Raw genomic sequence first — 24,590 nt, 5'->3', positions numbered from 1 at the left:
ATATTACTGATAAAATACTTTAAATTCAATAGATTTATTAGAAGACCTTATTTAATTAAATGTTTGAATCAGTAGCAGGCTTTAAGGGTTAAATTTTAAGGTTCAAATTTTCAAAGGGGTCTGTCACAGGCTGGCCGGCCCCCGTAAATGAAAACTCCCCTGTGCCGGTGCAGATGCTCCCATTTGGGTAGCACTGGCAGCTACAAAAGATCAGGAAGAGACCCAGTGAGGGAGAGAGTCCTGGTCAGTCAGTCAGGAGACTGGAGGAGATTTGTGGGGAAAGCTGCAAGGAGCAGAAGGCTCTCTGCAAGATCATCCCTGGGAAGAGGGAGGAATTGGAGACGATATGTTTGGGATCTGAAGGTAGGAGAGCAGAGTAGGTTTTGCTGGCTGGCAGCCCCAAGCCAGAGAGCCAGGGCCAAAAGGCTGGAGAAGGCTGAAGGCAGGAGGAGCAGCAGAGGGAGTTGCCTGCTGGAGCTAAGGGTGGAGAGGGCTGACAGCAGGGGAATAGCAGAGGGGCTTACCCATTGACCTTGCAGGGCCAGAGAGTGAGACTGAGAGGAACTGTGAGGTGTGAGGGGTGCTCCCAGCAGAGAGGCAGTTGTGGTTCCAGCTGGAAAGAGTGGGATTGCACTTTGGTTGGAAGAGCCCGATGACTGTCCTGGTGCAAGGACAGGAAAGGGCTGCATTGGAGAGCTGGGTTGTGGTGAGAGATGCCAGGGCTGTGTCTTACATATGCTGGCAGAAAACTGGACTATGATGATGGGACTTCTGTTATGATTTATGTGGACTGTACTTTTTTTAATAAGATAACCCTACAAGGGCTGTATTTGCCTTCAGAAAGATTCTGTAGACTATTCTGGAGGAGTCTGCAGGAAGGAAACTGAGGCAGGCATGTCTGTCACTCAGCAGCCTGCCATAGGAATGACTGCCCTAAGACAGGGCCATAACTCAGCCTTTAATTTTATGCAAAGCACTTGTGCACCTGGGTGAAATTCTGCACCCATTGGAGTGAATGGGGATTTTGCCATTGATTTCAATGACACTAAATTTGGCATAGAAATTCTACATTCAAACAGTGGGTTCAGTGCTGCCAGTGCTTTGTGTGTGGAGGGCTTCTAAAAACTCCTCATAGTCTGTGCAAGTTACACATGTAGAGGGCTTGCAACATTAGTCCCACTATTTCCATGCACATGTCATAGTGAGTACAAAATTGCCTGTGTAATTGATGGGGTGCACAGACTTACACGCTCCATTTTAGCTATTGTATTTTATCATATTTCTGTGTATTTTGTCCAGTTGTTAGATTTCTCCTTCACCAAAAGCAGGAAAAAAGAATAGGAAAACATCTGGTTTATACTTCTGTTTGTAATAACAGGGCTCCCGGAAATTTGCAACATGCTTCTGGAGAAGTGCTTGAAGCAGGGATATATCAAACATAAACCTGATCAGTTGACAATAAATCAGTATGAACCTGGACAAGGTAAGTGCATTTGCCCTTTAAAAAAAAAAATCAAACTCAATATTTTATCTAGGATTGAAAAGAGAAAACCAGCTACAATGGCTGTGATTCGGAGCCAGCACTTCTGCATCTCCTAAGTTCGACAGGGATGCTTTCATGAATTGAGGGCAGTGTCTGGATGCAGTGTTCCTAACTTGGGAACTCACATTTAGAGATACCCTGGTATTGAAAATGCTCAACTGAGATTAGAATCTGGCCCAAGCGTCTTAGACTAGGCCATGGGAGCTGATTGTGTAATAGAAGAGTTGGTAACCTGGAGAGAGAAATAGTCCGTGTATAACAGGATCAACCAAACACATTTTTCACTCACTTCCCGGACAAAGATTCGAGAAAATCACCTGGTCCAAGTATAACTGCAGGGGTTTCAACGGACTGGCCAGACTCCAACCTTTCCTGCCATGTTCTCCCAGCAACAAGAAACCCCTTTCTATAAGTACACGTGAGAGCATCTTCAGGGTGATGCTCTCACATGTATCCCTGTACTGGAGGAAGGGAGTGCTGCTCCAGCAATCTCTTCCAGACTCAGTAGGATAGAAGAGGTAGTTACTTCCACTCAGGCATCCACACGGTAAAGCATATGCTGTGCTTTTTGCTGAGTTCAGTCATCAAGGCAAGGTACCTGGCTTTAGCTTTCCCTTCTCTGGAATATATCTGGTTTGTCCTTATGTATGAAGGACAAACACTTCTCTTCCAGAATTATTCTCTGACAGTGTACTTAGTATCTGCCATCTTAGGGTCTAGACATCTGACCCCGTTTGTTCACATATCTGACAGCCAGTTAAATTGGTATGGTTGTGTGCTGCTGGCTGGGTTATCTGAATTAATTAGTATGAATTGTAACTTTCTTCCACAAATACAGGATATGTATAAAACCTTTCTTAAGCACTAATCATTTAGGACATTAATTAGCGTACAGTATGTGCAATCCAGTGCATTCATATAAATACTATCCAGTACCTGTACTGAATCAAATTCTATCCCTGCCTCCTAAGCTTTTCAAGGCAGGGACACTGACTTCCGTTTTCAAAAATGATTAGTGATTTTGGGAACCTCAGTTTTTGGTGACTACCTTTAAATGGACTTCATTTTTCTGAGGTCACTTTGAGAAAATCAGGCCTCTATAAGGTATTTCAAGTTGAAAATCCAAAAATTCAGGCACCTGAAATTTGTATTCACTTTCAAAAATTTAGGCCATTGTCTCTTAGTATATGTCTGTGCAGCTCCTGGCACAATAAGGTCCTGATTTGAGTGTTTGGATGCTGCTACAAAGAAATAATACATGCACATGTCTTTTATCAGGCTGACCTCAATATATTTCTGAGGGCAGAATTTCTGCAATTCATGTTGTAACATAGCGAACTTGCTGTAAGAAGCTTAACCTATGTAGTTCTGTGTGTGATTAAGTACATTGCTCCTCTTGAAACTAATGGAAGTCAATACGTTTGCATCTGGGGGCAAAATCTGGCTTCTGATATTGGTACTATGTATAGGACTGGCCAAAACAATTAGAACAAAACCTTTTCTTGTTGGAAAATAGGATATCGTAAAAATCAAAACTTTCTACAGGAAGAGATCAATTTTGACAGAAGTTTTGATCAGGAGAATCTAAATGAAATGTTTAATTTGGGGTCAGGTCAACATTAGTCTGCGTGCCTTCCAGAGCAGCTGTAGTGCCTCATGGAAGTTGTATTTCCAAGTCCTTCATGTCTCCATTCTCCCCATGGGCCTTGCTCTCTGGCCAGACTATGTCTCCCATGATACATTGGAGTCTCCCTGTGGCTGAGCTACTGCAGGGCATTTTGAAAACAAATGTTGATTTGGGATGAAAACAATTGTTGAAATATCAGAATTTCCCATGGGAGGGGAAGGAAATTCCATTTTTTGATCTGCTGTAGTACTGCACTACACATAGTAGGCATAAAAATACACAAGGTTACTGTGTTGTGATTTACACATGGACAGCTGTGAAAATGGGACTAGGGAGAAGGTTACATTAAAAGTGATGGCATTTCATTATGATTGCAGGGACTATTTATTTATTCTCTGTTTTTTGTGTTATAGGAATTCCTCCTCATATTGATACTCATTCTGCTTTTGAGGATGAAATAACCTCTCTCAGTTTAGGAGCTGAGGTATGCTTAATATTTCTTTTTATATTTTGATTATACTCAATGGACATGAAAATAAGATCTGAGTAGATCTTAATAAAAGGTTCAATGTTTTACATAACATTTTTTCTCACTCTTTTGTATCAGATGTCTAGCATGTTAACCTGTAACAACAGTGCGATACCTAAAGAAGTGAAATTCTGGCCCCATTGAAATCATTGCCATTGACTTCAGTTCGGTTAGGACTTCACCATAAAATAAAATCTTCCAATGAAACTGACTATTTTAAACTACTATGACTCAATTCTCCATTGCCCTTCCTCAGTTTTATTAGCACCTTCAAAACTCTCATATCATTGCTCCTTTGTATTTTTCTACCTCAATTCTTCCTGTACCATTCCCTATTAGTTCCTCTCTCCTGTTATTACTGTGTTTATTACAGTAGCTCGCAGAGTCCCTATTGGGGTAGACACCGTACAGACACATAACTGGAGACAGTCCCTGCTCTAAAGAGCTTACATCCAAAACGAACAAGACATGCAAAGGGTGGGAAGAGAAATGGAGGCACAGAGAGGTGAAGGGACTTGCCAGGATCACACAGCAGGTCGTTGGCAAGGCTGGGAATAGAATCCATGTTTTCCTGCTCCTAGTTCATTTCCCTCTCCACACCCTTTTTTCTGTTCTTCTTTGTAATTCGGTTCTTGTACTGCACTTATCGCTGTGGTATGAGAGCATCTGTACCCACTCCCTGCTTTGTGCCTTCTGTACTTGGAACAGCATTACAACAAACATTGGCTAAGTTCCAACCCCATCTTCCTTCCTATCATTCCTAAAGACTTACATGTTCTGCAGTAGTTACATGCACAAACACTCACACACAACTCCACTATGCAGTACTCCCATTGCTATATTGTATTCTTTGGGGGAGGGACATTGCATGTATTCTAGCCATTGTTAGTCGCCACATACATATATGGTGCTATTTAATTCCCAATGAGACCACTAAATTTGTATAACAGTGGAGAGTAAAGGTCTAATTTTCAGTGGGGCCTTGTTCCTGTACAGGCACATTTTATGAACTAATGACTACACATGTGGGTGATCTATGCTGTCACTTGCTCGTTCAGGTACTAGTACACAAAGAATGCAAATGTGTGCACCTGCAAAAATGCACCTGCCCAAATAGAGATTGAATGTGGATAATCAGGCCCTGGAGGTATGAAACTGTAACCTGATTGTTAGCCTGTGGTTGTGCTGCTGTGGATAGACAGAGGGAGAGAGGCATAGTCATGCAATCTGAGCACAGAACTGAGAGCCAGGAATTCCTGGGAGTTCTAATCAAAGCTCTGACACTGACTTCCTCTTTGGCTTTGGGCTGGTCGCTTAGGCCAATGTTTTCCAAAGTGTCCGCTAACAGTGGATGCCTCACAGATCTCTAGGACCAGCTGTGAGTATAACATGAGTAGGATCAGTGCATGCTTCCCCATTTTGCACAGCCCTGTTTTGGAGATCCCCCCCTTTCCTCTAGCTATAGTTTTCTTCATGCCTATTCAGTTTTTGGCCTTGTTATTGAGGCAGTAGTTTCTATATTATTCTAATCTAAAGTGTTTTTAGCAATGTGGGCATCTGTCCATTAGAAAATGGGCTGAGGCCTTCAGTATATTTTATGTTAAGTCCCTGCGCTGGAAGTAGTTGGCTAGAGGAGAGAGGCTTTGTATCCTCTTATCAGTCCCGTGACCAATCCAGTCCTGCCCAATTTATTTTTTTTAATAGATGCTCAACATTTAGACGTCGGCATTGGGAACAGCCTGTCAGAAAGTTCTGGTCCTGTACAGCCCAAAATTGTAATGTCTTTTCATGATAGATCATTGACACACTTCTCTGATGAAGGTAGCCAAAGTGTATATTTAAGGGCTAGTAAAACAATCCCAATGGCCCATAAATTACTGCATTATTTGACAGCCTTTCCTTCTGGTACCTAACTGTTTAAACTTCGGTAATACACATTGTTTGCACGTTGAGACCCTCATCTGCATTTAATATATTAATAATGGCCGCAGTAGCATGCACTTTGCTATTTTAGCATTTCTTTGTCTGAGCCCAACATTACAGCATGCTTTTGTACTCATCTTTTGTTCTCCTTATCCTTTCACGTTTATCTAGCACATTCACTGGGATATGCAGTGCAGTTGTAGCTGCATCAGTCCCAGGATATTAGAGAGACAAGGTGGGTGAGTTAATATCTTTTATTGGACACATTTCTGTTGGTGAGAGAGACAAGCGTTCAAGCCCCACACAGCTCTTCTTCAAGCCTGGGAAAGGTACTCTCAGCGTCCCAGCAAAATGCAAGGTGGAACAGATTTCCCAGACCTGAAGAAGAGCTCTGTGTGGCTTGAGAAGTTGTCTTTCTCACCAACAGACATTGGTCCAATAAAAGCTATTACCTCACTCACCTGGTCTCTGTAACATTCACTGGCATGTTCATTTACATCTTTTAATACATTTGCTCCACCTGAATATTGTGTGATTGAACAGGATTTATTCCTGATTTCAGCCTGAGTGTCTCTCCCTGTTCTTCTTGGTTCTGACTTGGTATTCCAGTTTGCTTTACATCCATAATGAAAAAATTTATATAATCATTGTACTGCTAATCTTTCCTTTATTCTTCTCCAAAGGAGAAACATCATACTTTTAAAAGAGAATTGCCCTAAAGCTTAGGAGCTACCGTAATAAACATGTTAAATACAAAGAAACAGACTAGCAGTCTCTGGTCCACTATTCTCTCTCTGAGCCGGGCCACTACTACATGCTGTAAAAGAAGGAAAAACATCATAATGCATGTGCATAATTTATGTTTGTACTAAGCCATGGGGGGATATTTCATTCTGACCTCTACCTGGTGAACAACTTATACACACATGAGGATTGAGCACCCTTCTAACGTTTATCCTAGCTAGCACAACTGCAGAATGTTATTTCCATTCATATAAATGGCTAATCTTGTTTTTTGAAATCTGTCCATCTTAGGTTCTTATTGCATTCGCTCCCCCCCCATCACCACAGTATCCGAGCGCTTAAAAATCTTCAGTGCATTTATCCACACAACACCCCTTTGTGCTTTATCCCCATTGTACAGATGGGGAGCTGGGGCATGGAGAGGCTCTGTGATTTGTCTGAGTCACATAGGAAATCTATGCTGGAGCAGGGTTTCCCAAGTTCTTGTCTAGTGCCTTAACCAGTGAACCATCCTTCCTCTCAAATGTACAATGTTATTTACCTCAGTAATATCCTGCAGTGTAACACCTACTGTTCAGTATCTTTCCTCTTCTTACTGATGAATGAGTCCGTCCGGTCGGAAAGTTCTTCAGACCATTCCTTTCTCAGACCAACCTGTGCAAGTCTAATTTGTTTTTGAGATAAACTTAGTAATGGTTTCTGCCTCCCACTCGTTGTTTAGAAAGCACTGAAAACTGTTACCCACGCCAGAGGCAGAGTTGTGTTTGAGAGGACAGCATTTAGCAGCTCATAGATCATACACCTAAATGTTTAAAAAGTAACCAAAAAAGGAAATAGGGAGCCTGATTTTCCTCTCTGTTGTGCTGCAACTCCACTGGAATCCAGGGTGTGATGCTGCTATAAGACAGGTAGAATGGAGTAGGGAATCGAGCCCAAGGTGTTTCTCTCCCCCCCCACCCCTCGTTACTGTGATTACACATGTCTGTATCATGCGGGGAGGAGCAATACAGAAAATAATACTTACCACTATTTAAGACAGCACATATCCTCTAGAGAGGTTACAGGGCAGGCTAAACCTGGCCTTGAAGTGGAGAGGCAGGAGCTCAAAGAAGGGAGAGGAGATAGGTTTACAGAACACCAAAGGATAGCTGGAGGGATTGAAAGAGAGAGAGACCGTGACGAATCCTGTGATGTGCATAGCACCTTCAGAGAGGTGTAGAGAGTCCTGTCTCCCACTGAGCTTCCATGGGAGCTGAGGCCATTTGCGCAGGAAGTGCTCAGCACCTTGCAGCATCAGACTCAACGGGAGCGACCCACATCTCTTGGGCAACTACAGGGTTGAGTGAAGCCACCAAAACATCCTGTTGGGCTTCCATAGGGCATACCATTCACTGTATTCCCCTTGCCTTTAGGAGCTACTACAATATCAATAATAATAATAGGAAGAAGACTGAGCACTGAGTTCAATTTTCCTTTCTTTGCTGAGAAAATGTCACAATAGAAAAAAAAAATAAAAGAAGAAGCGGGATAAAACCGATCTTGAGGATTTAACTGTTCATCCTCCTCTTCCTGAAAGTGTCCATTGTTTGAACAAAATGTGGTAAAACAGGACACAGCAGCTCTTTTACAAATAGCTTCCACTGTTTGGGGGACGCTGTTATTTTCTCTGCCTCCATATGGGGTCTCTAGAGATGCATAAGTTAATGCCTCTTATCAGAAGAGCGTGGTTTCTATTTGAGGCTAACTTTGCAATGATCTCAGAAGTCATGGTTTAAGCTTGTGAAAGGAGTTAGGGTTTCCTTTTGCAGACCTGCAGTGACTGTGAAAGGAGCTTAATAATAATATTTTCCCTCTTTGAGCTTCCTGATACTGGTTTAATTTGACGTTTAACACAGTATCACAAATGAGTCCCAGTTAGCTTCTGATCCGTTGTTAAAAAGGTAGAAACATAGGAATTGTGATATCAGAACAGCCCAATAGTCTGTCTCATTTGATGTCTTGTCTTTAACATTGATGTATTCTGGATGCTTTAGAAGAAGGCATGATAGTCCCATAAAGTACCTAAATGTACTATTGTATAGAACACAGACTATAACTTGGTATTGTGGGACAGCCTTTTTTCCTGACCGTGGATCTCCTACCCTCAATGGTGCAGTGCAGTCCCATTCCCCATCATCCCAAACAGTAAAGTGGAACAGTCTGGAAGTTTCAGGATGTTCAGCTAATCAGTCAGATTCATGGGTCAGGTTTAAATAGTGGTGCAGAGAACTTGAGGTGTCACTAAACTCAGCCAAAGTCTCACACATCTTAGAATTCCTTCTGGATAATCTAACTATGGCTATTAAGGCTCTCAATCTAAAAAGACAATTTGTGGCTTTATCCAGCATCTTGGAAGCAGGGAACACCAGAAAAAGACAGGCCACAGAATCCTTAAAGGTATTCATGAGCAGCTCTGGTCCAACACTGATCCTGTGGGGCATCCTGCTATTAACCTCTTTCTGTGCAGAGAACTGGGGCTATTTATTTCTACACTTCGTTTCCTATCTTTTAATCTGTTTCTAATCCATATAGTGTTAAGACATAGATGTCGGGAGGACTTTTCCCCTCACCCTGTAGTAAAACCAAGATTTCTTAACAGGCCTCTTTTAGAAGCCTTTTGAAATTCTAGATTATATCTAGTGGCTCTCATTTACCTACTGTCTTGTTAACTCTTTCAAAGAATTCAGACAAGTTAGACAGACACTACTTACCTTCACGTAAGTCGTGCTGTCCCAATTGTATTTTGCTTATCTTCTTTAGACACCTGCTCGGTTTAATGTTTGCCTGCTTTTTTGTTTCCTTTATTTGTCTTTCACAACAGGCAGACAGTATTTTATGGGATTGATTAATTGTTCTGATGGTAATTATGAGAGTTTGAGCAAAATTATTCCCTCTTTACACTAACAGCATAACTGTACTAAGTGAAATTGTTAAATAAAAGCAAAGATTATTTTAAAAAGTGTGTTAGAGCCTTTGCACCTCCCTGGAAAAATATCAGACTTAATATTTTAATCACTGCAGTTTATCCTTGAATAAGACCTAGGAGTTAGTCCAAGCTATTGTGCTTGAAATAAGAAGGGTCTGTCTTCATTGCATGAAAAGTCACCTCATCAAACCATTGTATGGATTCCCTTGAGCTTGCAATGAAGATAGCACGCCTTGCATCTGCATAGAACTGCCATCCCAGGCCTTTTACAGGCATTGGTTGGGTGCTTGAAATGGTGCAGTCTCCAGTTGTTTCTTTGCACTAGAGGGGGAAGCCACAAGGGTTGCAGGTGCACTTGTTCATCCAATCCCCCTGAATGTGCGCCACAACATAGTAGCTCATGGTTGGAAGTAACGAAAAAGCTCCTGCTCCCATCAGCAGTTTTGGGCATCATAAGTGAGGCCCTACCAAATTCACAGTCCATTTTGGTCAATTTCACTGTTGTAGGGTTTTTAAAATAGTAAATTTCATGATGTCAACTATTTAAATAGAGTTGTGGGAGGGTAGGGGGAGGGTTGCAAGGTTATTATATGGAGGGTTGTGGTACTGCTACCCTTACTTCTGCGCTGTTGCTGGTGGCAGCACTGCCTTCAGATCTGGGCAGCTGCAGAGCAGTGGCTGGTATCGGGTATGGTATTGCCACCCTTACTTCAGAGCTGGGCCCTCAGTCAGCAGCCGCCACTGTCTGGCTTCCCAGTTCTGAAGGCAGCAGTGCAGAAGTAAGGGTGGCATGGCATGGTATTGCCACCCTTACTTCTGCACTGTTGTTGACGGGGCACTGCCTTCAGAGCTGAGTGCTCAGCCAATAGCCACTGCTCTCCAGCTGCCCAGCTCTGAAGTCAGCCCAGAAGTAAAGGTGGCAATACGGTGTCCTCCCTAAAATAATCTTGTGACCCCTCCCTGCCACTGCCTTTTGGGTCAGGATTCCCAATTTCAATGCTGGTTTCCCTGTGAAATCTGTATAGTATAGAGTAAAAGCACATAAAAGACCAGATTTCATGGTCTGTGATGTGTTTTTCATGGCAATGAATTTGGTAGGGCCCTAATCATGGGATAGATGCTTTAAGAATCCCAGAATGCATTGGTGTAATCACAGTTGTAGGGCAGGCTGGGGTGGATGTGCCAAACAATGCTGTTTTGTGAACATACCAAATTGTTGTAGGGTCAAGTAAGGCAACCATTTAATGCAGCCGACGTTCATGTGACGTTTTCCTTGAATATGTGTGTCCTATATGTCTATTACCAAAGCAGTGTCCACTCCACACTGAGCTTGGGGCTGATATAAAACCTGTCAGAGAAAAGACTCCTGTTCATTTCAATGGGTGTTGAATTTGGTCCTCAGAGAAAGGGAACAAAAACCTATTCCTCAGCTCTGCCTGGGAACATTTGCGATATATTCACTATTTTTAGGCAAGAAAGAAACAGTCTATTCAGAAAACATACTGTTCCCAGTTCTTTTGTGTCTGACCTTCTCTTTTTTCCCATTTTTATTAAAGATTCCTCCCATCACCTTCATGTCCTACTGTTGCTTCCACTTGATCAGTTATTATTTTCATCTTTGCAGGGTCCCTGGAAGCTCAGGTTCCTCTTTCATATAAATTGTTCAAATGGAACTCCATGCTGTAAATTCTTAATCCCCGCCTCCCCATTCTCCCTCCCACAATGACATGTGCTTCTAGGCTAACTTCTCACTCAGCCAAAAGATAACTTCAGACACCCAATGTGAGTGAAGACATGGCCAAGCATCTATTTTCATGAAAGCTGCTGCAATCTACTTACAGATCTTGCTTCACAGTGAGATGCCATCAAGACAAGCATTCACTCAGAATTGCCCCAAGAATTATGATGCTCTCGTCATTTCTCTGGGAACTGTTTGACAGTAATTTGCTGTGAAACAAGACAGAAGCATCTGATTCTTACCTCACCCCCATCCCACCAGCTATTGTTAAGGTACAAAGCCAAAATTAAGTTACCAAATCAACTGAATTTTTAAAGGATGTTTTAAAAAGTATTCTGGGTTTTTTTTTTCCATTTTGGTGAATTTCTCTGAGTCCCTGTTGCCTCTTTACACTTGCTGTGGTATAGTGAACCTCAGAACCCTTCTAAGGTCCCACAAGGACTCCTCATTGTTTTTGCTGATACAGATTAACATGGCTACCACTCTGAAACTTAGAACCTTTGTTTTCACTGCCAAGGGCCTCACCCGAGAGAGCACCTGAGGAAATTTGGCTCTCACTTCTCTCCTCTGTAGGAGCTGATGACGTACCCAGGGTACAGTCAGCACTGCTGAATAGCTGTGTCTCCTCAGTTCTCCAGCCTGGGATGCCTTTTACACTGCTTGACTGGTGAACTGCCACTCCTGACCTGTTAATACACAGCCTCCAGCATGTAACTTGCTCTCAGCTATATTGTATTGAGTACTACTAGCTAGCCACTCATGAATTACACTGCAGAAGAACACCAGCAGATACTCTAGTCCCAGACTTTCCCCCAGATATGTGCCTCTTGTATGGCCCAGCACACTACTGGACAAAACAAGCTCATATGAAGTCCTGTTTTCATCAGTGGAAAATGATGTGAACCAGCTTTGTATTCCAAATGGAGTTTCCCACACTCTTTAATCCATACACATTGGTAAACTAAAACAGTGCAACAAGTTAATAAACTTCAGAAAGAAAAGAAAGATTTTAAGTGACTACAAGTAATAAGGCATAAAGATCAGGATTGGTTACAAAGAAAATAAACTGAATAAGCTAAGTGAACTTAAAAGCAAAAAGGTTTCTCTCAGCATAAGTTTTGTAGTCGGCTGTAGTAGTTTAGTTTCTTAAGAGTCATTGATGTCATGAGCAGAGATGAAGGAGGAGAGTGAGGTCAAGCATTTTTCTCCCCTCTTTATAATGCAATCTTGCTGAGTCATAGTGACAAACAATCTCTTGTGGACTTGAGGTTTGAACCGTCCTTCAGATGAAATGCAAATATTTTGTTCATGCCTTCTCTGCGAGAGAATGGCCACTTAAGCAGGTGATAGTCCATTAACACCTTGCTGGGATATCATTGTGTCTTTGTCTCTGAAAACTGGTTTGGGCCTGCTTTTCTGACTTGGAATATGTTACAGGAATGTTATACAGTAAAATCTTATAACTTCACATACAATGTTGGTACACACACTTTTTCAGGACAATAATGTTCAAGAGATTGAGCTTTCAAATGACACCTCACAAGGTATACTTTGTACAGAATTTGTCATAATGCTGTGAAGTGGTGAACATAATCGTATAGACTGTTACAGAGCCCCTTTTCCTAACTTTCTCTTACTGCTCTCACCGACAAACAATGAGCTTCTTGCCCAGCATTTGTGGGCTCATTCTTCTTACTTGCCCATGAATTGTGTTCATAGAATCATAGAACATGAGGGTTGGAAGAGAGCTCAGGAGGTCATCTAATCCAACCTCCTTCTCAAAGCAGGACCAACCCCAGCTAAATCATCCCAGACAGGGCTTTGTCAAGCCAGGCCTTAAAAACCTCTAAGGATGGAGATGTCACCACTTCTTAGGTATCCCATTCCAGTGCTTCACCAGCCTCCTAGTGAAATAGTTTTTCCTAATATCCAACCTAGACCTCCCCCACTGCAACCTGAGACCATTGCTTCTTGTTCTGTCATCTGCCACCACTGAGAACAGTCTAGCTCCATCCTCTTTGGAACCCCCCTTTAGGTAGTTGAAGGCTGTTATCAAATCCCCCCTCACTCTTCTCTTCTGCACACTAAATAATCCCAGTTCCCTCAGTCTCTCCTCATAAGTCATGTACCCCAGAACCCTAATCATTTTCGTTGCCCTCTGCTGGATTCTCCTCAATTTGTCCACATCCTTTCTGTAGTGGAGGTCCCAAAACTATACGCAGTACTCCAGATGTGGCCTCACTAGTGCCGAATAGAGGGGAATAGTCACTTCCCTCAATCTGCTGGCAATGCTCCTATTAATGCAGCCCAATATGCTGTTAGCCTTTGTGGCAACAAGGGCACACTGTTGACTCCTATCCAGCTTCTCGGTAATGTTACAGTCTGCCCTGAGTAAGGGGAAGGCTGTAGCTTCACCACTCCATGAGCAGACCAGAGAATGAATCGTGACTTGATGAGTCACAATCTCTCTTCTGCTCGCTGCTTGGGGAGGGTAGTAAGTTAATTCACCACTTTTTCTGGAGCAGCTTACTTGTTCCCCATGCACCCGGGCTGGTGTTTGGAGGAGGCAGAGGCAGGGCTTTTCCCATTCCCTGCTCTTCTCCTAACCCATTTGTTCACCAGGGAGGATATCAAGCAAGTACCCCCTGCTCTCCTCCATGCATCCAGAGTTGACTAAGGGGTGGAGGGAGACTTAGTGTTGTTCAGTACAACTCCGCTGAGCTGCTTCATCAGCCCCCAACCCAAGACTTTGAGACAGTGAAATTGTAATTGGGAAGATTAGGCTAAAAAAGATTCCATCTGATATTGAGCACAAAGATACAATGGGTTTTGAAAAATATACAGTACAGGTGAAATAGTCAGGAACCACACCAAAAATCTAACTAAGAGAAAGTGGACTTTTTTAAAAAAAGCATTAGAAATCTGCTGAGGGTTTTTTGGTCTTCTGAGACACAGTTCTAGCTTCTTAGCAAACAAGCAAAACTTCTACAAAATTGCTTTATCAACCTGATACTGAGTTAACCTACCGACCGCTATGCCTACCTTCATGCCTCCAGCTTCCATCCCGGACACATCACACGATCCATTGTCTACAGCCAAGCACTGAGGTACAACCGCATCTGCTCCAACCCCTCAGACAGCGATCAACACCTACAAAATCTCCACCAAGCATTCTCAAAACTACAATACCCGCACGAGGAAATAAGGAAACAGATCAACAGAGCCAGACGTGTACCCAGAAGCCTCCTACTGCAAGACAAACCCAAGAAAGAAACCAACAGGACTCCACTGGCCATCACATACAGCCCCCAGCTAAAACCCCTCCAACGCATCATCAAGGATCTACAACCCATCCTGGACAATGATCCCACACTTTCACAGGCCTTGGGTGGCAGGCCAGTCCTTGCCCACAGACAACCTGCCAACCTGAAACATATTCTCACCAGTAACTGCACACCACACCATAATAACTCTAGCTCAGGAACCAATCCATGCAACAAACCTCGATGCCAACTCTGCCCACATATCTACACCAGCGACACCATCACAGGACCTAACCAGATCAGCCACATCATCACTGGTTCATTCACCTGCACATCCACCAATGTAATATACGCCATCATATGCCAGCAATGCCCCTCTGCTATGTACATCGGCCAAACTGGACAGTCTCTACGGAAAAGGATAAATGGACACAAATCAGACATTAGGAATGGCAATATACAAAAACCTGTAGGAGAGCACTTCAACCTCCCTGGCCACACTATAGCAGACCTTAAGGTGGCCATCCTGCAGCAAAAAAACTTCAGGACCAGACTTCAAAGAGAAACTGCTGAGCTTCAGTTCATCTGCAAATTTGACACCATCAGCTCAGGATTGAACAAAGACTGTGAATGGCTTGCCAACTACAGAACCAGTTTCTCCTCTCTTGGTTTTCACACCTCAACTGCTAGAACAGGGCCTCATCCTCCCTGATTGAACTGACCTCGTTATCTCTAGCTTGCTTGCTAGCATATATATACCTGCCCCTGGAAATTTCCACTATATGCATCTGAGGAAGTGGGTATTCACCCACGAAAGCTCATGCTCCAAAACGTCTGTTAGTCTATAAGGTGCCACAGGATTCTTTGCTGAGTTAACAGAGCGTTGCTGATTCTTGCCCATTGCCTCCAAGCCTATTTGCTGTTTCTGTAGAGTGTCATTCCTATTTTGCATCATTTCATTTCTGCTTTGTCGCTGCCTGGCTCTTCAGGTTAGTGTTATATACAAATGCATAGGTGGAATTTTTTGGTGGAACCACCCCACTTACTGAAGTTTCTTGTTATTCCATAGCTTGTCTTAGAGAATTCTAATTGTCTTCCATGTAATGGGAAGTATGATTATAGCTATTTATCCTAAAATGTTCCATACCTTTGGAGGAAGATCAAGTATCATGAAGTGTTTCCACTGGCTTCAGGGGAAATTGGATTGGATCTAGTTTGTGTTTATTTCAAATGAGACTGAAATAGTACCTCTGTATCCTTTACAAATAAATGAAACTAGATCCTCTCTCTCACCCCTTTCCCCCACCCTTCCTGTGCTTATCACTGATTATATTTTTAGTAATGGGTGTGATGGGTTCAGTCACAGAAACCCCCTTGGGACTGTTACCTGATGTGCTGAAACTACCTCTGAGCCCGTTTTCTCTGCCAGACCCAGGGTCTGAACCACACCCCCAAAGCTGCAGACTTAACTGAAAACACCTTAGCAAGTGCTCCTGTCTCTAGCACCCAGACATCCAGCTCCCAATGGGATCCAAACCCCAAATAAATCCATTCTATTCTGTATAAAGCTTATACAGGGTAAACTCATAAATTGTCCACCCTCTATAACACTGATAGAGAAAGATGCACAGCTGTTTGCTCCCCCAGGTATTAATCATTGCTCTGGGTTAATTAATAAACAAAAGTGATTTCATTAAGTATAAAAAGTAGGATTTAAGTAGTTTCAAGTAATAGCAGACAGAACAAGGTAAGTTACTAAGTAAAATAAATCAAAATACGCAAGGCTAACTTAATACACTAAGGATCTAGTTACAAATACCAACTTCTCACCCTAGATGTTATATCAGGTACAGTCTTTCAGACAAACGTTGTAGTTCATAGCCTGGGTCCAGTAGTCACTCACACTCCAGTAGTTACAGTCCTTTGTTCCAGTTTCTTTAAGCATCTCTTTGGGGTGGAGAGACCATCTCTTGAGCCAACTGAAGACCAAAATGGAGAGGTTTCCAGGGCCTTCTATCTTCTCTCTCTTGTGGGTGGAAATCCCTTTGCTCTTCTGTGCAAAATCACAGCAACAAGATGGAGTTTGTAGGCACATGGGCAAGTCACATGTCCATGAATGATTCAGCTTTTTGCAGGCCGACACCATTGTTTACATGTTAGTTTGAACGTTCCCAGGAAAGCTCAGATGTGGATTGGGGTCTCCCAAAGTCCGTTGTTAGTTAAATAGTCCCGATTACTTGAATAGTCCCTTCACAGTGTGTTGGCCAAACCTCCCTTATGTGTTTCCTACAGCAAACACTTCAAATACAAGCATAGAGCCTCATTCATAATTTCAGATATGAAAATGATACGTGCCTACAAATAGGATAAATATATTCAGTAGATCATAACCTTTGCAAAGATATGTTACATGGCATATATAGCATAAAGCATATTTCAGTTATGTTATATTTACACTTACAAGCATATTTCCATAAACCTATAGAGTGCTATGTCACAATGGGATCGCCTGTTTTAGGGGAAAATATGAAATCCTAGTTTTGATCCCATAAAAGTTATGGTAATGGACCAAAACTCAAACAGCTTGCAATTTAAACTGCAGTAAATTTTATACAGCTGTGTATGTAGCTTTTCTCTCTGAAGCCCTAGAATCCAAAATCTTTCTTGGAATGTGGCAGTGCTACATATGATCTTAGAAATATCAATTTTGTTATATGTTGGTGGACATATAGTGGATTTTTTAAAAAGAAATCTTAATTTCTGAAAGAGCCTTATCATTAGAAATTATTTTCATTCTCCTTGCTATTTTTGGAAGATCAGTACAATGGTGCATGAAATGAAACCCCTGTTGCCTGCCACAAATTAACAGTGAACAAGCTGAACTTTGGGGCATTAGAAAGTCATTATCTTTAGCTGTTGCATTTCAGTAATATTTCAGTTCTGGAATTCAATAAAGAAAGCTAATTTCATTTCCTCAGTGATGTCTATTCTCTATGGTTATAGGAGTCTATTTTAGAACTGTGATAAATTTCATTTAAAGGTTCACACATACAAATGAACCCTTCATATGATAAAATAAGAACCAGTCACAATTAGTCCTTAAGCAAAGAAACGAGCTTAATTTGTTAAGCTCATAGTGTGGCATATTATTTCTCATGGATTTAAATTGGTCTTTGATACTGTCTCAACGCATTGTAGCAAATGGAGTATAAAATCGATCTGCCTTTGCACTGTTTTTTCAAAGCTGAGCAGTTTGCATGCTACAGTATCTTCTGTGTCCGGTTTCATATCAGGGTCTGTTTCAGCAGTGTTTAGACTTTAACAGGTATATCCTCAGCTGGTTTAAAATATCAGAGCTCCATTGACTTCGATGAAGCTCTGACTGTGTGTGTGTGTATGTGCATGTATGTTATATGCCAGTTCCTTTTTGAAGTGCACTCCAGCTGGAGCTATGAAATCTGTGTTTGGAGTCACAGGATGGGGAAGGGGTTCTGAGCCAAGGGACAGGTGGGGGGAGTTAAGTGTGGATTCTAAGCAACAAGGGAGGTTGATGAGCCTGTGGAAGGCCATTGCTCCAGCATGTGGGGAATTTGACTAGAGCTCTTGTCCTTTTGATGAAGGAAGAGGAACTGTTGGAAGGAGCTAGGGGTTGATTGTGAGGCTGAGAGAATGGATGGTGGGGGAGAGAAGAATGAGCAGCATTCCTTCCCTGTTCCTTGTCCACTTTCCAAATTTTATCTCTGCCTCCACTACCAGTGCCCTCCCAAGGTATTCATTCCTCATCTTCCCCTTGATACCTCAGTTTTTACTTAGAAAATCTGGCAGGGCTGCCCGGGGGGGGGAGGGGGGGGCAAGAGGGGCAATTTGCCCCAGGCCCCAGGCTCCGCAGGGGCCCCCATGAGTTTTTCGGGGCCCCTGGAGCGGGGTCCTTCACTCGCTCCAGGGGGCCCAGAAAACTCTTGCGGGGCTGGGCCCTGGAGCTTCTTCCGCTCCCAGTCTTTGCCGGCGGGGGGGGCTCCTTCCATTTCGGGGCGGAAGGACCCCCCGCCAGCGAATTACTGCTGAAGCGGGATCTGCCGCTGAGGTGCAACCCGGTCTTCAGCGGTAATTCAATGGCAGGGGGCCCTTCCTTTCTGGGACCCACTGCCGAAGGTCCCCGAAGACCCACGGCGGGGGCCCCCTGCTGCCAAACAGGGCCAGCTCTAGACATTTCGCCGTGCAGGGGGTGCCCTGCCGCTTGCCAGTCCCGCGGCTCCGGTAGACCTCCCGCAGGCACGCGGATGCTCCACCGGAGCCGCGGGACCAGCGGACCCTCCGCAGGCACGCCTGCGGGTGGTCCACCGGAGCCGCCTGCCACTGACAGCCCCAGGCCCCCGGAATCCTCTGGGCGGCCCTGAAATCTGGTCATACCACAGCAGTGGGAAGGGTTCCCTGCTGCTTACAACTTCCCACGCACCTTTTTTTTTTTTTTTTGGTAGATCAGCCACTAATGCTGGTACAGCTTATCCATCCAATCTTTCCCTACAGGGCTGGGGACTTTAGAGTGGGTATGTCAGGAGAGCTCTGTGGAAAGCTGTGATTCTGTTGGAGATGAACATGGTTTTGTAAATTGTTACTTGTGTCTTTGTTATAGGTATCTGTATCTCTTTTACTTTGATTTTTTTGGTGATTTTTCTTATTGATTGTCACAAGAAAATAGACAATGAAAAGTACAAAAAGGTAAATGATGTACAACTTGTATGTATTTCCAAATGCTTCTCATGATTTCCGATAGAATTATGCAATTTAACAGCTCATCAAAACTGTGAGACCAGACAATACTACACAGACATAGCCTATTAGAGTAGGGGTTTCGGTAATAAAATAGAACATAATACATGAACAAGGAGAGGAGGGAAGAAGGGAGGCTAGGTGAAATGGACATCTGCCATTCTTTGAGCATCTCAACTTTTTTATCCAAATGTATCTAGAAATGGGGTTCAGATTTCTTTGAGTTCATATAATTGAACTCTGCAGTGATAAGCTGTTCTTTCTTTGGCTGTCAACACTTTTATTTTGATTTCTAGATAAATATATAGGATAAAATCCTCTCCCCATTGAAGTCAGAGGCAGTTTTTGACTTCAGTGGGGCTAAGATTTCACCCATGGAATATAGGATGATTTATTACTGTTTTTATTATGATATAACCTCGTGGCCAGGGCCCCATTATGCTAGGCACTGTGCAAACATATAACAAAGGCACAGTCCCTGCCCCAAAGAGCTTGCATTCTACGTGTAACAATATAGACAGCAGGTGAATAAAGCAAAGTATAAGCAGAAGAAAATAGAGAGATACAGACAGATGGATGGGAATAGTTCAAGGAAACAATGAGACAGTACTGGTCAGCATGATATCCAGTGGTCTCAGCATACCAGCTGTGTAGCTGTTGTTATGGGTTGTTGTTTTTTTAACCTATTTAAAATGTTACATTTCACAACTTTTCATGCATACATGGTACTTTTTGAGACGTGGAGAAGAACACAGCTACGGCATGAAGTGGATAAAGCAATCTCCCCAAATGAGTTTAAAGAAATCTATTTCAAAGAAAGTCATGCTGTGTTTGAATTATACTTCACTGCCCTGTGAGACAACATTGGCCAAGAAGATGGCTTTCATTATTTTTATGGTCTCTTTAGGGAGTACGATTTTGGTTGCTAAGGAATGACTTTACTTTTGTGTGGCTTAACTGTTTTTGTATATGTAGGGCCAGATTCTGGGCCCCCATATGTCCCCTTTGCTCAACACTGCAGCACAAAGAGGACATTAGGCTGCCCTACCGCCCACTTGGTGATTCCTGTTGCCTAGGGATATGCCTAGATGCTATGCCACCCATCTCCTGGAAGGGGTGTGTGTGTGTGTGTCTTGTGCTCTGGTAACACACACCTTTTGAAACAGCTCCTGCGGGGCCATTACAAGCTGGCGTCTGAGACGTGTTAATCTGTTTACAACCACTGGTTCCAGCTATGCCAGTTTAGCCTTTCATCCGACTGAGGTATGGACAGTGAGTACTATGCAGTTTACTGCATGGGAGTTTCAGATGCAGCATACTGGGGACATGGTGGTGTGGCTAGAACAGTCCCAGGGGATAGGGTTACGGTTAAAACAGGGCAGGTGGAACAAATCTGGGGTCTCCTGGGAATCAATCCAACTGGACCCCTGGTTTATGAGGCCCAAAATTCATTCCTTCTCCCCAGCTACCTCAGATTCCTATGCTAATCTGTGGAGGGGCAGGAGATTCAGACTCACAGAGGTGGGGAAGATAGGGGAGGTTTCCAGAGCTGCTATATGTCTTTGTGGAGAGAGGGGACTCATTTTTCTGACTAACGGGGAGGAGGGTGAATCTGCAGTCTGCTCTAGCCAGCACCATAAAGCACAGGGAACGTCTTCACTCTCATGCTGTTATAACAGATACTGTATGGAAGTGGTGAAGGAGCAGTAAACATCAAATTAGTATTTCATCCTGTCCCTGGTACGGAGGTGGTTCCTCACATGCCATGGGCCACCTATTGCTTCAGGTCTGGCAGCATTTTCTGAAGCCACGAAGGCCCATTCACCACGTTCTTTGTCCAGTATTATTGTCAGTTTAATTATTATTCCTTAAATCGCCTGGAGGACCCAGTCAGGGGCCCAGTGTGCTGGTGCTGTACAAATTAGTAAAACCAAAAAGACAGTCCCTGCCCAGAAAACTCACAAATTAGAATAATAACAAGATTCAGTAGGTGGACAACCAGACAGCTGGGGTGGGGTGGGAACAAGGTTACAGCAAAGATGGGTATATTTGCATACATTTAATAGACTCAGTTAGATAGCAGCTACCAGCTGTTAGGCATGTTTTCACTTAATTCGCACATGCACATGCACATGCACACACACACACACAATGGCGTTATCATTTTGCAAACTCTGAAGTTCTATTATTTGGACAATAAAGGTCCTTGGGCAGGCAGTAATTTTTGCAAGGAGAAAAAGCTTGTCCAGGTGTCCTTAGACAAAGCTTCCCCTAACCCCACAGTTGTATACCCGTTTCTACTCTGGTTGGCTGCCACCTTTTGTCTCAGAGTTGGCACTAAGTGAGTGTATGTAAATTACATATACACTGTGCCAATATAAGTACGTAAACTCACATGCACACCAAGTCATTTTACATATGAATATAGTAGCAAGGGTTAGTGATATCTATTGTGTAATAAAAGCATAGTAGTTTGTAAGTAAACTGTGAGACCACTGAAGATGTAATAAGTAAATTATTATTTATTATGTGTATTATTGTATTGCCTAGGATCCCTAGTCATGGACCAGGACTCCATGGTGCTAGGTGATGTACGAACACAAAACACAAAGATAGTCCCTGCTCTAGAGAGTTTTGTGGTCTAGGCGGGAGGGATAGCTCAGTGGTTTGAGCATTGGCCTGCTAAACTCAGGGTTGTGAGTTCAATCCTTGAGGGGGCCATTTAGGGATCTGGGGCAAAAAACAGTGCTTTGTCCTGCTAGTGAAGGTAGGGGGCTGGACTCAATGACCTTTGGTCCCTTCCAGTTCTAGGAGATAGGTATAGCTCCAATTGTTATTATATATAAGCATAAAACAAGAGACAATAGATGGATACAGACTGAGTGACAGGTAGTAAGGAAACAAGAAGACAGTACTGGTCAGCATGCTAGGAAGTGGTCTCAGCACACCAGTGGCCTAACGTTTAAGTATTTTGTAGACATCACAACAAAGGAGAATTTGAAGGAGGATAGTGAGATAGTTTGGTGGATATTTGTGGGGAGTTCCTCCCAAGAATAAGAGGCAGCATGGGAGAACATAAGAATGGCCCCACTGGGTCAGACCAAAGGCCCATCTAGCCTAGTATCCTGACTTCCGACAGTTGCCAGTGCCAGGTGCCCCAGAGGGAATGAACAGAACAGGTAATCATCAAGTGATCCATCCCCTGTTGCTCATTCCCAGCTACTGGCAACTGAGAAAGCACAAAGATGCTAGTTTGAAAATTTAATAAATGGGTGATGCAAGCTAACATCACAGGCCCATTGGAGATGGGAGCTGACCTCTCAATTATAAATAAGAGATGACACAGATCCTGAAACGCCTTGAAAGTAAAGACAAGCAGTGTATGTTTGATGCACTAGAGAAGAGGGAGCTAGTGGAGGGATGCAAAGAGAGGGGTGACATGGCCAAAGCAATGGGCTAGGAAAATGATATTTGCAGAAGCATTCTGAGTGGAAATGAGGGCTGCAAGACTGTATTTGTTAAGCCCAGAGAAAAGGATGTTACAGTAATCGAGCCACAAAATGATGAGAGCCTGGATGGGAGGTTTAGCTGGATAGACGGATAGGAAAAGCCGTATCTTAGAGATGTTATGCGGAAAGAATTGGCATGATTTAGACATAGCCTGAATGTAAGGACCTAGAAAAAGGTCTGAGTCAAAGATGTAGGCCTGAATGACAGGCAGAATGGTGTGATGTCCACCGTGATTGAGAAAGGAGGTAGTGTAAGAGCTCTGTCTTAGTCATGTTAAGCTTGAACTGATGACTGACCTTCATGAGACATAGGTGCCAACTTCCCTGCTTTCCTTTGGGTGCTTGACTTCCCACCCCCTAGCCCGTCCCCACTCCACTCTTTCTATGCGGCCCTCCCTCTTCCCACCCCTTCCCCAAAGTCCCTGCCCCCACTCCAACCCCTTCCCCAAATCCCCGCCCCGACCCCTGAGCGCGCTACGTTCCCACCCCTCCGCCTTCCTCCTAGCACACTGCCAAACAGCTGTTTGGTAGCGACTGGGGGAAAGCGCTGGGAGGTAGGCAGAGGAGTGGGGATGCGGCGCGCTCGTGGGGAGGAGAAGGAGGTGGGGCGGCGGGTGAGGGGAGCGTGGCTGCCAGTGGGTGCAGAGCACCCACTAATTTTTCCCCTAAGTGCTCCAGCCCCTGAGCACTCATGGAGTCGGCGCCTATGCCATGAGGAGGTGTTGGAGGGACAGGCCAAGATTTTAGTTTGGACAGAAGGAGGCAGGTCTGGAGTAGTGAGGTAGGTCTGTGAGTCATCAGCATGAAGATAGTCATTGAATTTGTGTTTGTGAATGAAATTACCCAAGATAAGCTATAGAAGAAGAGGACCAAGCACAGAACCCTGTGGAACCCCCCACAGAAAGTGTGAGAGCAGGCAAGGAAGATCCTCTGAAGGACATGCTGAAGTAGCGATTAGAGAGAGAAGAAGGGAGCCAATAGAGAATAGAGGCTAAAGGAGGACAATAGTTCAAGAAGACAGGCATGGGTTACTGCGTCAAATGTGGCTGCTAGGTCAAGGAGGATGAGGATGGAGTACTGGTTCTGACCTTCAGTGGAGTGCAAGGAGTAGAAGCCAGACTGGAGAGGGTCTAGGATGGAATTGGAGGAGGGGAACTCCAAGCAGTAATTGTAAAAGTGTGTTCAGTAATCTTAGAGATGGAAGGGAGAGGGGCAATAAGTGGAGAGGCAAATGGGATCAAGAGTGTTGTAAGATGGAAGAAACTAGAACATGTTTGTATTGGGAGGGGAAAAACAGAGGAAAGTCAGAGGCTAAGCAGAAGAGTAAAGGAGGGCATGAGGGTGGGCACAAAGGAGATAAGGTCACTGTGATACAGTGAGGTCACGGGGCAAGTGAAGGAGTTAAAGCAGACAAGAAACTAATGTGTCTGTAACAGGGGAGAAAGAGGAGAGAGCTGTAGGATGGGAGTGGGAAGGATATACATGTCAGTGAAGTATATTTCCATCCAGGACATAGAGGTTTAGACTGGAGTAAATGAAATGCAAGACTGAGGAGATGGACACATTGACATAAATGCCATAATTCCTCTTTACATCACTGAGGTCATTGACCTGTCCTGCATGACAGAATTATGATCTAGTGCTCTCACCACTGAATTTCACCTCATTGGAAAGCAGAAGAAGCCTAAATCATCAAGAAAGAAAGCTGATGGAATGGATATTTTTAAAGGCTCGCATACATTCAGCCTTGTCATAGGAAGATGCAGTTCCACTGATGTCAGCAGAATAGCACACACCTTCATGAGGGCAGAAATCCCCCCTAAAGCAGTGATGCCCAGACTCTTCCTGTTGTGGCCCCTTCTCCACCGACGACGGAGCTGGAAGGAGAACTGGAGATGGGGAAAGAGCTGGGGCTAGAGGTGGAGCTGGCCTGGGGGCGGAGCAGGGCTGGATGGAGCTCTCTCTGCACCCCCCGTGGG

At 43.7% G+C, this 24,590-nt stretch overlaps 1 protein-coding gene across 4 annotated transcripts in view; it reads left to right on the top strand.

The window, feature by feature from the left end:
• The window catches only part of ALKBH8 (alkB homolog 8, tRNA methyltransferase), a 100,885-nt gene that overhangs the window by 20,469 nt on the left and 55,826 nt on the right, over window positions 1-24,590 (top strand). For all 4 annotated transcript variants that reach the window (XM_030560755.1, XM_030560763.1, XM_030560746.1 and 1 more), the window contains 2 exons: window positions 1,379-1,483; window positions 3,584-3,654. In XM_030560755.1, the coding sequence (XP_030416615.1) occupies window positions 1,379-1,483; window positions 3,584-3,654 (176 nt within the window). The remainder of the gene's footprint in view (window positions 1-1,378; window positions 1,484-3,583; window positions 3,655-24,590) is intronic.

This window comes from Gopherus evgoodei, chromosome 1 (assembly GCF_007399415.2).
Source record: "Gopherus evgoodei ecotype Sinaloan lineage chromosome 1, rGopEvg1_v1.p, whole genome shotgun sequence".
NCBI lineage: Eukaryota > Metazoa > Chordata > Testudines > Testudinidae > Gopherus > Gopherus evgoodei.
The sequence above is the reverse complement of the archived record's forward strand: the minus strand, read 5'-3'. Positions and strand labels throughout refer to the sequence as shown.